Here is a 15,829-nt window from a genome sequence, read left to right as displayed (position 1 = left end):
CCATTCAATCATGCCTCAAATCAAACTTGTGGATTTCATCTGTATCGTGTGATGAATTTTAATGGCTGCAGTCAATTTCAGGTTTCTGGTCCCAGAGTTCAGTTGTACTACGACTTTTTCCTAACTGTGTGACTGGTAAGTCAAACATTTGTTCGTAGAACAATATTTATTTCGTAAAGAACTTACAAAAAGGCTCACAGTAACAACCGACATCTGACGCGTTTATCCACTGTTGCCAACCGAGATTTGGATGGCGTTCACAGAAAGTATTGCGGGTCGACAATTTCTGCCACGACATCAGTTCACTCTGCAGTGACTCTTGGCGTGCTCCTAAGGTCTGTTTAAAGACATTCCCCTCCCCACCAGTTTAAGGGATGTGGTGTCACTAAAAAGGAAGTATTTAATAGTAGAATTAAGCTGCCTGAAGGCTAGCGCTATTTCACATAAGAATGTTCTGTTGTATATTAAATTTGTTTGGTGTATGATTATATTAATGTTGTAGCAACCATACTTGAATCCACTATTAATTCCACAGACCTGACTGCCATCTTAGCAAAGTAAAGTTTTTACGAAATTTGGAACTGAGGATTGATGTGTAAAGTGTCTCATCTGAAGCGAATTTTCGTGCTGCTTACAAAACTGATCTTAGATTTTGCGAGCCTGAAATGTTTCCGAAGTTTTGGAGGAGAATTTAGTATTGTATATTTTAGTAATAGTAATTCGGCTGATGTGTTGGAGTTACAATTGTAAGTATAAAACATAATCATTTGTCCTCCGCTATCTGTTGAATTAATAATACTTTCGAAAACAGTTGTATGATTGAATTTGAATATTGCACAACAGCTTGCTTTGTTAATACGTGATACAGGTTTTAAATTAGCCAAATGAGTAGACCTCATTTCGTGGTAGTCAAGTATGGGGTGATGAATTAAACTGAGTTCAACATTTGAAATATGGATTTCTTACAGGAATCCTAAAATACATATGTAATCGGCAACAAATCAGCGATGTTGTGCTGTTGTTATAAATACGTCTTTTGTATAAGAAAAAAAGTAATTTAACTTGATATTAATTTTAGGAAAGGGCAAAGAGTTTGTCGCTAAGTGTCGCAATCGATTTTGTTTCGGTAATAGATTATGAAATTATTACGGGCAGTCGAAAGAAAACGACAGGTGAAAACTTGTTATTCAAAGTTATTCCAAAAATAATCGCCATGACTGTTAATATATTTACCCCACTGTGAGACATGACGGTCAGTGCCGCCGTGGAAAAATGGTTGTGGTTGCTTACAGAACAATAGTTGTTACCTTCGTCGGAAGCAAATCGACGGCAACGAATGTCTTTCATCGGGCTCCAAAAATATCTGAATCGTAGGTGATGTATGGAGGATGTAAGGGCTTCCCAGCGAAATTTCTGGAGCGTAGTCGAAACAACGGGCACACCAGCTCTGACAAAATCGTGACACATTTTTCTTTGACTGCAAGGGCGCGCTGCTCATCAACTTTTCGAGCAAGGCGCCACAATTAACGCACAGCTGTACGTGGACACTTTGCCAAAACTGAAGCGCACCTTCAAGTGTAAACGCCCGGGAATATTGACGGACGGCATCATATTGTTGAACTTGTTGGCAAGGTTGTTTCGACTACGCTGCAGAAGTTTAGCTGGGAAGCTCTTACACATCCTCCGTACAGTCCCAATCTCTCTCCATGCGATTTACGTATTTTTGGATCCCTGAAGAAAGAAATTCTTGGACGTCGATTTGCTTCGAACGAAGACGTGCACGCCTGGGTGCAGTCATGGTTCCGTAGGCAACAGTAAACATTTTTCCGTGGAGGCTTTCATTGACCGTACCATCTCTTTGTCTCACTTTGGCATGAATGTGTTATTAGTTATGGCAATTATTCTGAAGTTCGTAATAAAGAGTTTACCCATTTTTCCCATCTGTCTCGTTTTCACTCGACTGCCCCTCATATCACACCACGAACGCTCATCTTGAAAGATGGATTATGGCTCGCACTGATAAAGGGCAGAATGTTCTCCAAATCAGTTAAGAATGTTTCTTAGTTTCTGGCATGATAATAATAGACGAATAATTTTCTGTACTATATCCAGAAATATGTGGACAGACAATCGAATTAGGAAATGTTGTTTTGTTGGAAACACATTGTGCCCGTCGATTCGGTAAACAAATTCGTAAGCGAGGCAGTTAACCGTGCATTGTACCATCTGCATGGGTGACAGGATCACTATTACATAAATACTACTACGTTTGTCCACGGCGAGATTGTTTCAGTCAGACGCTTGGGGCTCAAAGTCTGTGAAGTGTACCACGCCTACCTCTATTCGGCGTAACACGACGCAGCCGGTTCAGCTTCTGTGGCAAATAATACGCAGTACAGCGAACTCCTGAAACAGTGGTTACACGTGAATGGATTTTCACTCTTTTAAACTGCCCATAGAAGTTTTGCCTCATTCACGACATGCATAGTTCCTATATTTTCGATCAGAAGCCTCCTTCTCGATATTATTTTTACCAAAGGGTACCCGTACAACGGAGATATATGCATTCTCAGTGTAGTTCAGGGGAACTCATTTTGTTTTCAATCGTGAACGGGACACTGCGACTTGTGTGCACTGCTAAACCCGTCAGCGTGCCGCGAGGGGTCATTTTTAGCTAAGACCACCCGCACATTGTCAGTCTACGGCAAGAAGGCTCGTCGACAAGGGAAGTTGCCCGTCGAATCGGCTTGTAAAACAACAACAATAACAACAACAACAACGTCATTCGAACATTCAGCTGCTGTCAGGAGACAAAAAACATTGAAGTTCTCCCTCGTAGTAGCCGCCCGCGGCCGGCGACAACAAATGATAACCGATACCTACATATGGCTCGTAGGTGCTTTGAGCAGAACGGAGCTGAACTGCGCGCTCCCAGGCAATACCTATCCCTCTCCACACGATCAACAGGTCCCTAGGCATTCACGACGATGTTTCTACCTCTGCCAGTGTCCTGTGCAAATTCGGCGTTCCTACATCCAAGTCTCTACAAGTTAAGTTTTTCATTATCCAGTAGTGTCTGAATGTCATGTGCTGCCTTCGGCTATCTTGTATCCTCATACATACTCCACAAGCCACGGTACGGTGCAAGGCATTCAGAGATGTGGAACTATTGTATGCGAAAAGTGATGCCATAGTTAATCGTCAATAAGATACAAGATATAAAATGTAGACTGGCAATGGCAAGGAAAGCGTTTCTGAAGAAGAGAAATTTGTTAACATCGAGTATAGATTTAAGTGTCAGGAAGTCGTTTCTGAAAGTATTTGTATGGAGTGTAGCCATGTATGGAAGTGAAACATGGACGATAAATAGTTTGGACAAGAAGAGAATAGAAGCTTTCGAAATGTGGTGCTACAGAAGAATGCTGAAGATTAGATGGGTAGATCACATAACTAATGAGGAGGTACTGAATAGGATTGGGGAGAAGAGGAGTTTGTGGCACAACTTGACCAGAAGAAGGGATCGGTTGGTAGGAGATGTTCTGAGGCATCAAGGGATCACCAATTTAGTATTGGAGGGCAGCGTGGAGGGTAAAAATCGTAGGGGGAGACCAAGAGATGAATACACTAAGCAGATTCAGAAGGATGTAGGTTGCAGTAGGTACTGGGAGATGAAGAAGCTTGCACAGGGTAGAGTAGCATGGAGAGCTGCATCAAACCAGCATCAGGACTGAAGACCACAACAACAAGATACAACTTTCTTCAGAGCAGTAGCTCATTTCACAGAATATGTACTAGCAATAAAAAAAATCCACATAAAGACGTATAGGCACTTTCTTTGGTCCAAAAAGGTGTCTTATTATTCAGAAACTTGCATTTTTAGAAACTCACCACCTTTCTATAGAGGCAGCGAGACCACAGAAGCCGAAAGCATGTGTTAGGTGAGAATTATGCAAACACATCCCGCCGCCTACAACCGGATAGTGGGAAATGGTGTTCGTCAAGAGAACCTCCCTCTCTGCGAGGGTGATCGGAAAAGTTATCAACCTGACAGTGAAAATGAAAATGTATGTGTACAAAACCATATATTTTTTCAACATTATCTCCTTTAACATTAATACATTTCACCCAGTGGTGCTCCAGTGACATTATTCCATCTTTGTTGTGTGCACACTGACCAGGAAGGAAAGATTTTGAGTTTTGGGACGAGATGGAAGTCTGAGGGAGCCAAATCTGGGGAATAGGGTAGATGTTCCAACACTTCGTAGCACAGATCTCTCAGTTTTCCCGTTTATGGGCAGGTGCACTGTCTTTACGAAAGATGTTTTTTTCTTGTGCAAACTGGGTCCCTCTCTCGGATTTCTGCATGCAGATCAGTTAGAAGGTTACAAGAATATTCCACATTTACGATTTTAACTTATTGAAGAAAGGCGGTTGATAGAATTCGTTTCGCATCTGATAACCCAGTTGCCGTAGTCTCCATCGCTGATGACATCGTCATCGCTTTCTTTAGAGCTGAAGAACTGGCCTCTGTCCATTGTTCCGATTGTTATTTCTGATTCTAGTGTCTAGTCGTGAATCCATGTTTTGTCCATTGTCATATACTAATGCAGAGAAGCACTTTTGTTTTCACGAAAACGCGCTAAACACTGTTCAGAAATTGTCGTGCGAATGTGTCTCTTATTCATATTGAGCAGGTGAGGCACCCATCTCGCACAAAGCTTTCTCATGTCCAGTTATGCATAATTCATCCAAGACGTTCATTTTAAGTCCCTATAATCTTGACAGTTTCACGCACCTTTGTACGCCGACCATCCAAGATCACAACGTGCACTTTTTCCGCGATTTCTGATGTGGCTACATTTCTTGGCCGTCCGCGTCTACCATCATCAACAATTTCACGGACTCGTTTAAATCCGACAGCCCATTTCTTCACCGTGGAAATCGAAGGAATAGTCACCTCAGATATTTATGAACCTCGAATGAATTTCTGTTGGCGGCAAGCATTCTGCATAGGACACGATTTTCTCCGTTTCCGAGAATTCACTCTTCGCACCTTGTTCAGACAGCTACCAATCGTCGTCTACCGAACGGAAATAATTGCAGTTTCGCGTGGACCTTGTTGAAACTTGTGCCAACATCTAGCAGAAAAAATCGCGCACCTAGTGCTGCGGTCTATGGGCGACGCCGGGTGGACCCATTACACGGAAATCGCATGTGCGGCACAACACTGTCCGGCTGTGCCCAATTTTCCAAATTCGCTGAGCTTGTCTGGCCAGAGGTACTCCAGCACCCGAGTATATGGCGACGGGGACCGCTTTCCAATGTTACCTATGAGCTTCCCTGCGGTACAGTACGTAATTTCGCCATCAACTACACCCACGGGCTTTTACGGCGGTAGGTACGAGTCGCCCTTCGGGCAACACTGCCCGTCCATATAAATATAGTAGTCGCTGCTCGCATGGGTTACAACGACGACAGTTATACAGTAGTTTAATAAAGTGGCCTGGGAAAGAGGTCGCGACATATACAGGATGAAACATAAATTACGGAAAAAAGTCGTTCTCGGTTCAGTCACAAACGTTCTTTCATGTATTTCTATGCAAAGAAACGGCGATATAATCGACTCCAGAAACTCTCCTTATGTCAGCGATCTTCTCGTAATTTTTTTAGTAGCCCAGCAAGGTAGGAAGGAGTGTCATGAATAATGTACTAAAAACCCCGACCGGTGGGATGTGAGCTTGGGCTGGGAGGGGTGGGGGTGAGGGGGTTGGGGGGAAGGGTTAATGGTCACACTTTCATGTTCTTCTTGAAAACTCGAAAACTGCAATATAAAAAAGTGCAAAAAAGATCTTGTTCATTTTGTCTAGGACTAATTGTTTCCGCGTTACTGGGGTGGAAAAATTGCTAAATACTAAAAATAGTGTTTTAATGATATAAAATTAATGTGTATGAAGAGATGAGGGTTAATATAATATTAAATATGTATACCACATCTAAGTGTAGTAGTACTGTATTAAGGGATACTTAGTGTTATGGAGATGTGAGGGGCTGGACGGTGAAGAGAGGGGGAGGGAATGTGGAGGGTAGAAGCGTAAGGAAAAGTAGGTCGCTGGAATGTGGTCATGCACTCCCTTACTTCGTGGGTGTGCAAACTGAAGAGCTTGCTGGCGAGTCCCCACTCTCTCTAATGCATTACGTCACAAGAAGCAAATACAGAGTGCTTCACAAAGTGCTCTTGCACGGTGCACCTTATGAATCACTGGCAATGGAGTGCGCATATATACCGGCAGGGCGTCGACTTTCCACAAAGCTCATTAACACTACATGGAATACAGAATGCGTTACTGGTAACACTTGATGCAAGTAACGCGGATGGACAGATTCTGGTTACATCTGTGCTCGCTGTTCTCCACTGATGAAGGAAAAATTGATTCTTAGTCATCCCGTACGGCAGTTGTTGTGTTCTTCCGGGAACGACGTCTTACCCTACCACTTCTGCCGCTCGCTTTTCAGTTTACAGACAGGCTCTAACTCCCCAACATTTTTCGTCCAATTCTGCTATGTGAGTAGACAAAATGAGTTCATTGAACTGCTGTTTATATGGCGAAGTTATTTTCATGTTTTTAAGTGAATACTTCTCGACAGTTATGACGTGAGCTTTTATGTAAAATACGTTCCTATAAACAATGGCTGAGAACACTTTAATTTTAAGTGTGATGTTGTCATTGACTTTTTTAGTCTAGGTGAGAACGGTATTGGATTGGTAAATGTGGCATGTTGCCGCTGTGTAGCGTTGACAGCATATTGTAAAGCCGTGATACTGTGTTGCAGTTACTCACCATTAATTGTGTAACTGGTGGACTATATAAACCTCTTCCATTCAAAAACTGCTGATACTTGTAAAACTGAGCTGCACTGACTAGAACCAATCATGAAACGTCCACAGCATATCTTTCCAGATTGGTGTGAATATGTCAGATGCATGGGCTGATTATGCTCAAGTCTAGAACTGTAATTTGCTGTAACACATTGCTTGACTTGAAATATCCGAAGCTCTAACACCTAGGAGACTTTCTTGAATTGAAGAGGGAGACAAGGCACGTGCAGATGTTGGGCGACACATTTGATACTCCTCATACTGTGAAAAGTATCCGAGCCACTGGCAGTGGAGACAAGGAAAATGACGTTGTCCAATACACGCCGACAGCTTGTTATGTTTGGGACAGGCTTTTCAGTGTGGTAGACAGTTGACAACTCCAGCAGTTGAGCTCTTTTACATAATAGCTCACTTAACAGCTGGATGTAAGTACTCACTTAAACCACTATATAACACGAGATCAGTGCAGTTATTTTGTCTACACACATAAGAGCACTGTACAAGAAATACTGGGCAGGTATAGTCCGTCTGCAAACTGAGCTTCCCCGAAGACTGCTGCAACTATACAGCATGATTAACAATCAATTTGTCCCCTAACAGTGCGCAGAGATTTAAGTGGAATCTGTCCATATGCTTTGCGCTAGTGTTAGTAGTAAGTCGTATTTGTATTTCGTGTAGTGTTAACGCACTTTGGGAAAATAAAAACTCCCGGGGCGTGTCTGCACACTCTGGAAGCGTCAGCATAACTTTCTTAAGCACGCTGTAGTTTCTTGTCGTGACGGATGACGTAGTGAGTTAGAGAGATTGAGTACTCTCCTCCTCCCTCTTCCGTTTGCTGAGAGAGAGAACTGCATGACCACAAAGTGGCGACTTGCCTTCCCTCACGTGTCTACCCTCATTTCCCTCCAAAACACAATTTATCCCTTAATACGTTTCCACTACACTTAGATGTGACACACGCGTTTAATACTTGCTCATAACTCACATCTTTTAGCAATAAACGTCAGTTTTATACCAGTAAAATTCTATTTTTAATAATCTGCGATTTTTCCACGCTCCCCCCCCTCCCCCCCGAAACGCGAAAGCTATTAGTGCTAGAGAAAAAATGAACATGACCTTTTTTTTTGTAGAAAATGTAGTGTAGCTTAGTTTTGTGCTGGGAAACAGTTTCGATACAATAATAAGGTGACCTCCAAATGCACCCCCCTCCCCCATCCCCACACTCACACCCCACCGCTCAGTATTTAATCACGCTCCGCCCTACTATAAATTTGTGATTATACGCAGTTTTCCCCAAAATTTTCCTTCGTTGACTATATATTTTCTTCAAAAAACTGTAAGTAGAATTAAGCCTTGTCATAACTTGATAGACTTAATGAGATTTTCACTCTGCCGCGGAGTGTGCGCTGATATGAAACTTCCTGGCAAATTAAAACTGTGTGCCCGACCGAGACTCGAACTCGGGACCTTTGCCTTTCGCGGGCAAGTGCTCTACCATCTGAGCTACCGAAGCACGACTCACGCCCGGTCCTCACAGCTTTACTTCTGCCAGTATCTCGTCTCCTACCTTCCAAACTTTACAGAAACGAACCTTGCAGAACTAGCACACCTGAAAGGACTGCTAGTTCTGCAAGGTTCGCAGGAGAGCTTCTGTAAAGTTTGGAAGATAGGAGACGAGATACTGGCAGAAGTAAAGCTGTGAGGACCTGGCGTGAGTCGTGCTTCGGTAGCTCAGATGGTAGAGCACTGCCCGCGAAAGGCAAAGGTCCCGAGTTCGAGTCTCGATCGGGCACACAGTTTTAATCTGCCAGGAAGTTTGCTAGACTTAAGCCCCCAACATCAGAACGCAAATGTTAGCTGGAGGCTAGTGAGTCATAGATGATGATTGAAGGTACTTTATAAATACGAGGCCACCGTGGAGGGACCGGGTTCAGTTCCCGGTACTGTTAGCGATTTTTTCTTGCTGGGTACTGAAACGGGTGCATTCAGCCTCGTGATGCCAGTTGAGGAGCTACTGGAGCGAGGAGCGAGGAATAGCGGCTCCAAGGTTTGAGACGCCGACAACTGCCGGGAGAGTGGTGTTTTGCCTTCGCGCCGGTCCACACCGCATCCGAATGGCGCCATTGTCAGAGGATAACAGGGCGGTCCGTCCGGGGCAGTATGCAGCGTTGCGTTACAAATACGAGCCTAGTGTGGAAAGTAATGCTGTGCTGAAAGCAGTCTAACTTCTCTGTTAATTTATGAAGAAAGGAACATTAGAGTTTAAATGATTCGCGGATGGGGAAAGAAATCGGCCGGCCATCCTATAATTTCGCTGTAGCAATTTGGGGAAATCACGGAGAACATGAATCAGGATGGTCGAACGCGGATTTGAACCGTTGACCTCCCGAATAACTAACGAAGGTCATTTAGACTGATAATGTAATCGCGGTGGCTATATATGGTTCATATGGCTCTGAGCACTATGGGACTTAACTTCTAATGTCATCAGTCCCCTAGAACTTAGAACTACTTAAACCTAACTAACCTAAGGACATCACACACATCCATGCCCTAGGCAGGATTCGAATCGCGGTGGCTCTTCCCCTGTAGAGAATGGCTGTTGAGCATAGTAAAGGTCACGGATTGTGACCCACCCGACGCGCGCAATCACCTCTAATAACCTTCTGCTGCACTGTTTGCCTTTAGTGATGCATTCCCCTTCTGCAAACGTCTTCGTCCGTCCGGACATATTGCTGTAGGCGGTGGCATTATTTCATATATATTTGGGGAAAGCTTTTGACAGTGGTGTCTGGAATATTCTTTTTGAAGTTCTGAAGGCAGCAGGATTAAAATAATTAAAATACAAGGAGCGAAACGTTATTTACAACTAGCACAGAAACCAGACGGCAATTATAAAGAGTCGAAAGATATGAAAGAAACAAGCTGTACATTAAGCAAGCAGTAAAGGAAATCAAGGACAAATTTGGAGAGGGAATTAAATTTTAGGAAGAAATAAAATCTTCGAGGTTTTCCGACGACATCGTGATTCTGTTAGAGACAGCATAGGATTTGAACGCAATGGACAGAGCTCCGAAAAGAGATTGTACGGTGAACATCAACATAACAAGAGTAATGGAATGTTGTAGTTGAGTTAAATCAGTGAGTTAGATTAGGAAGGGAAACCCTAAAGTAGTGAATGAGTTTTCCTATTTGGGAAGAAAAATAACTGACGGTGGCAGTAAAGAGCAGACTGGAAATTGCAATAAAAGTATTTCTGAAAAAGAGATCTTCGTTAACATCGAAAGTAAATTTAATTATTAGAAAATCTTTTTTGAAAGTATTTGCCTACAGTAAAGCTATGTGCAGAAGTGAAATGTGGACGATAAACAGTTCACACAACACCGAGAAAAGAAGCTTTTGAAACATGTTGTTACAGGAGAACGCTGTAGAATAAATAGTTGATCGAGTAATTAATGAGAAGGTTCCGAATCGAATTGTGGAGGAAAGATATTTATGGCACAACTTGACTAAAAGAACTAATGGCTTGGAAATCACCAATGAATCGTCAGTTTGTTAAAGGAAAGAAGTATGGAGGATAAAGATTTGGAAGGAGATCAAGAGATGAATAAAGTAAGCAGGTACACATAGACATCGTTTACAGTGTTGTGCAGAGAGATGAAGCTTGCACAGGATACACCAGCGTGGAGATTTGCTTCAAGCCGGTGTTCGAACTGAAGACCACAGGAGCAAAAAGTTGTGTACCATTACCGGACAATTTGCACGAATTATTTACCATCTCGGCGATAGCTCTTTGCTCTTGCAGGAAGTCTGTTATCAAGCTGAAGGTACAAAAGAAAACGGAATCTGAAACACATTAAAATGCGAAGACTAACTCCATCTTCATGTGCAATTTGAACGATATTAATCGGTTGATAAAACGGCCACATTGCTTTCGAAGTCACCGTACTTCTTTCGTTTTCTCGTTTTGTCTACGAGAAATTGTACAGTTCTTAAACCTTTCTGCAAAAGCGGAATGAGGTTACTCGGGGTGCATTTATTGTTTAGTGGCCTAATACAGGCAAGCACATTTGCTAGGTGGAAGCAGTTGATTCATTGCGCCATGTGTGTCGTGGACACTGGAGCACACATTGTTACTGCGTGTGTTGCTGCTAAGACTTCAGAGTGATGATTCGCCACAGTTAGCAGGGAACCCGGAGTGCTCTGTCTTCTTGCCTATCCACATACAACAGAATAAAAATACAAAGTCACCAGCTACTCTACGTACACGGATAATAATCAGAGAGTAAACTGTGTGGCTAAAACCACATTTCTTGACGATATTACGTTAAACTGGACTAATCACAACGCATATCTAAACTTAAAGCTTTATAATCTTTGATTAATGTTGTATTGACAAGTATTCAATGCAGTAAAACATTTTTCATTTTTCCATGACAGAAATGCTGAGTCAGAGCTGCACAATCTTGCGAGCAGCGGAATATCATACAAACGTTTTTTAAAACGTCGAAAACATTGTAGTATCAAGCCATGTCATACAGTAAAATGAAACAAACATTTCGACTGACTTTCAACGAGACTTGTCGCAGTTTGCTCAGTGAATTCGTGGACGTTACTTGCGTCTTAGTTCTGATTTCTACTGATGTTTATTTACAGTGATTATTTCAATATGCCGAAACTTTAGAAACGGTATGATAAATGCACTAAAGCGAGTACTGAAACAAACCGAAGTTGTTCGTCTTTTTAAAACGTCTCGTCAGCTCGTTAGTACATGGAAAAAACTGTATAATAAACGAAAGACTGTCGAAAATAAGCCTCGCAGTGGACGTCCAAAAAAAGGTCTCCTAAAGCCGATATATCATTAAAAAGTTATCAACAAGTGATGTTGGCAAGTCGGCTGTAATGATACAGATATATGAAAGAAAAATATAACGTCGACAGTCACGTTTCCACTGTCAAACGATGCTTGAAACTCTTTAGAGTACATGGATGAAGACCGACGAAAAAGCCTTTAGTATATACGAAAAATTGGAAGGCCCGACTTGCGTATGCAAAACAGCACAGATCATGGTCAAGTTCAGACTGGTCAAAATTCTGTGTAGTGACGAGAGCAAATTTAATTTAATGTCATCTGATGGTATCAAGTATGTTCGACGTCGTGTAAATAAAAGATATATGACTTTCGGTACCAAATTCCCAAGGTCGAATATGGAGGTGGCAGTGTGATGCTTTGGTGATGTTTTTCACGCTCTGGAGTTAGACCTTTAGTTCGAACTGGAGGTAAATATGGATCAGCACGTTTCTGAAAAAGTATTGAAGACTCAAATAATACCATAAGCTGAACACACATGCCAGCTGGATGGTATATTCAAAAAGATAACGATCTCAAGCACAAGTCCAAGTGATTTTTTTAAAACGCAAAAAAGTCGAGGTTTTCGATTGTCCAAGTCAAAGTCCGAATTTGAATCCTATAGAACATCTGTGGGAGGAGTTGGATCCCAGAATAAGAATAAAAAATTATTCGAACAAAGCCGCATTTTTTGAAGCTCAAAAATGAGAGGGACAAAATTCAGATGGATCGATTCCAAAAATTGGTCGACTCAATGCCGACGCGGTGTGAGGCTGTCATAAAAGCCAAGGGATATCCCACTAAATAATGATTTTCCTATTACGGTAGATGATAATTGTGTGTTAAAAAATGTCTTATTCAACAGTGTCAAAATACTTTTGCTCCGCTATTGTCCTCATTAAAAGAAATTACATTCTGTTATGTTACGGCTGGCCGAAGTGGCCAAGCGGTTCTAGGCGCTGCAGTCTGGAACCGCGCGACCGCTACGGTCGCAGGTTCGAATCCTACCTCGGGCATGGATGTGTGTGATGTCCTTAGGTTGTTTAAGTAGTTCTAAGTTCTAGGGGACTGATGACCTCAGAAGTTAAGTCCCATAGTGCTCAGAGCCATTTGAACCATTTTTTTGTTATGTTGCGAACAAGGGCTACTTGGTCACTATACTGTAGAACACTGAATATCCATCAATGAAATAAATTACTGATTGGCATATTTCATATTTATTTTTAATTAATCCAAATACTTTTGAGTGCTACTGTACAAAGTATAAGCGAAATTATGACGGATACTTACTATTACTACTACTACTACCACCACCCATTTGAATATAGCACTGTTCAGAAACTTACACAGCGGATTATCTATTAAAATACGTTTATTCTAAAATGATGTATTTAAAAATACAATTCTTCATGTTTGCTGCGAATTGGTTTGTGCAAAGTCCTGCATCGTGTAAATACCTCTGCTACATGATTCTTTTTATTTTTCTATGAAACATTCAGGTTTTAACGTATATAGAATACTAAAGTATTACTTGCTATAAATACTTGACAGAGCGAAATACAGCTTGATATGTTGTTTGCCAAATGTCTGGTCAACAGCGTATGCACTGCAAAGTTTCTGTGAACAGATAAATGAATGATAAGAATTAGTCGAGACTGTAAAATATTATTTCGCGAGCTTTAATTTCGATGAAACATTTGATTTTCTTCACTTTGTCAGCTAGTCAGTAGAAAAAAAGTTAGCGTGTATGGTATCTAACCGCAGCGGCCTTTAACTCTAGAACACAGAACGCCATTCAGGCCTAAGAATCAACAGCAAAATAAGAGATATCAACGCTTCCGTACACAATTATATCGAATATCAGTTGTAACATCTCAGTTTTCACAGAACTATATAACAGTGGCGTCACTCACATGTAGACTCACCTATAAAACTCTGCAAATCGCTGGAGTAACAGTTATTCAGCACTTAAGCAGAACCAACTCTTGCATCCGTAGCTTTTGACTAAAATGTTAATAAGCCACGACCAGTAGGTCTCGCTTCTGTAAGATGTGTTGAAATAGGTAATTTTGCAGGTTTATGGAATGAAATCACACCCTTAGGTTAATTCTGTCGAAGCCAAATGATAGTGCTCCGAGAGAGAATGGCGATTTGTTGAATTTCTATCCGCGTCTTACGAAAATATGTGCAACTTTTTAGGAAAATTATAGCGAAGAAAGAAAAAAATAAAACGTGGCGAAAAGATAGAGGATAATCGGACTAAAAGTACACAACAAATTGATGGTAATAGAATTCCTAAGCCATCTACCGAAGAGGAAAAAAATAAAAAAAGAAGCAATACAGCGTTGATAACTACGAGGTGCGCTGACATAAAAATAAGAATGCGTTAAGACGTATTGACACATTAAGAAAGTTGCAGCAGCATAGAAATTTGACAAGTGCTGTGTTAGTATGCAGATAATAGGATTGTTGGAGCCAACGTTAATGGTGCCCCAGTAAATCTTACGCAGAACCACGCCGAAAACTATTCGAAGACCAGTGACCATGTTGATTTGCGAGCTTTTAGCAATTTATTTTGAGAAGACTAACTTTTCTCGTTGTTGAACGGGCTCGTTCAGAGCTTAACACAAGTCGTGGCCGTCTTTAACTTTTCTAACGATTTCGTCAGGCCCGGGCGTCCTTGGCCTTTTCGATGCAGTTAGCATTCACTGCACGAGGTGTCATGCAGCGCAATACGACTGCCTTTTCGATGCCATTGTACGAGCCGTCGCTCGCTGTCGGTCGGACTCGGTGTATGAATACGGAGATTCAACCCGGCGGTTTCTTGTTTGGCGAGATGCATTTACCGCACGACGCATTTCCTGAGATGGAAATCCTTTTAACAAATTAGAGTGGCACATGCCCCTACAGAGGCTTCATACTGTCGCAAGGTTTACGGTGTAGTTTTGCCACGCACTGCATGAACAGTATGTGTATAAATAGCTGTGTTTCCATTTATGGGCAATTCTTAATTAATTCTTATGAATATTTCTGTCCACAGGCCAAACTAGAGACGAAGGCTTTGAAAGCGAAGAGGCCAGGTTTTACGGACGACCGCTACAACGAGACGTCGTACTACATTGAAAATGGTAAGTCTGCCTATTACATCTGCTCGAATATTCCCTTGATCCTGCTGTAAGTGTCAATTGAATTCTGTATAACTGTAAGACGCAGGCGTGGGTCGCACTTAATGGGAGCTGCTGTCAGGTAATTCCCTGATTATGTGTGGTAAAGGTACACTGGACTCTAAAATTAATGGGACTGTCTCTCCCGCGTAAGCTTGGTGAATATTAATGTGTTTACGGGTCATTTTAGCGTCGGCTTATCTGAAACGTAGGTGTTGATCGGGCTGTTAACATTTCGACTGCATTCATTCCGCTGCCGACTTTTTAAGTGTAATAGAGGCGGATAGAATCAGGTCCTTGGCCGCAATGGTTTGATTTTCTTTCGTTTTTCAAATTGTTCAAGCAGGGATCTGAGATAATCTTTAAATCATTTAGCGGAATATTCCTTCGAGCTCTTTCTCAGAAGTGGAGCATGACATCCTCTTCAGTTGTGTTGCTATTGACTAGAAATTGGTGAGCCTATTAATGAACAGAGATTGAAAATATTTGCCATCAAAGACTGTTTTAAATTCTACAAATTTTGAATATTTGTTTGCTGTGTCCTTCACTGTGATTATGTTGAATTTCATTTAGAAAGACAGACCCATCTGATGATGATCATACGGATCGAAAATGGTTATAAAATGACCGAAAAATTTTGCAATCAAAGACTGCTTTAAATTGTGCAAATCCTTACAAAGACTCTGTAACCTGCAAATCCTATAGCAACCGCAAAAACGTGAACAAAACTCGTGAAAATGTGGCACAAGAATAGTGTCAGTACCTCGTTGTGGCTGCGTTGCTATTCATGACAACCTCCGGGACGGCGTGGATCACTAAGCTACTGCATAGTTTTCTTGTACGTGTTAGTGGTTTTAAACGTGTAGAGCGGGCAGGGGGCGAGAGACTGTGCTCTGTTTACTTTGACACGCTAAATCCATGCTTGTTAACTTCCACGAT

General features: G+C 41.8%; 1 protein-coding gene across 1 annotated transcript in view; it reads left to right on the top strand.

The window, feature by feature from the left end:
• The window catches only part of LOC126237026 (pseudouridylate synthase RPUSD2), an 882,831-nt gene that overhangs the window by 759,505 nt on the left and 107,497 nt on the right, over nucleotides 1-15,829 (top strand). The window contains exon 4 of the mRNA XM_049946770.1: nucleotides 14,767-14,854. Coding sequence (XP_049802727.1) covers nucleotides 14,767-14,854 — 88 coding nt within the window. The remainder of the gene's footprint in view (nucleotides 1-14,766; nucleotides 14,855-15,829) is intronic.

Source organism: Schistocerca nitens, chromosome 2 (genome assembly GCF_023898315.1).
Source record: "Schistocerca nitens isolate TAMUIC-IGC-003100 chromosome 2, iqSchNite1.1, whole genome shotgun sequence".
Classification (NCBI taxonomy): Eukaryota; Metazoa; Arthropoda; class Insecta; order Orthoptera; family Acrididae; genus Schistocerca; species Schistocerca nitens.
This window is presented reverse-complemented; position numbering and strand designations above follow the sequence as displayed.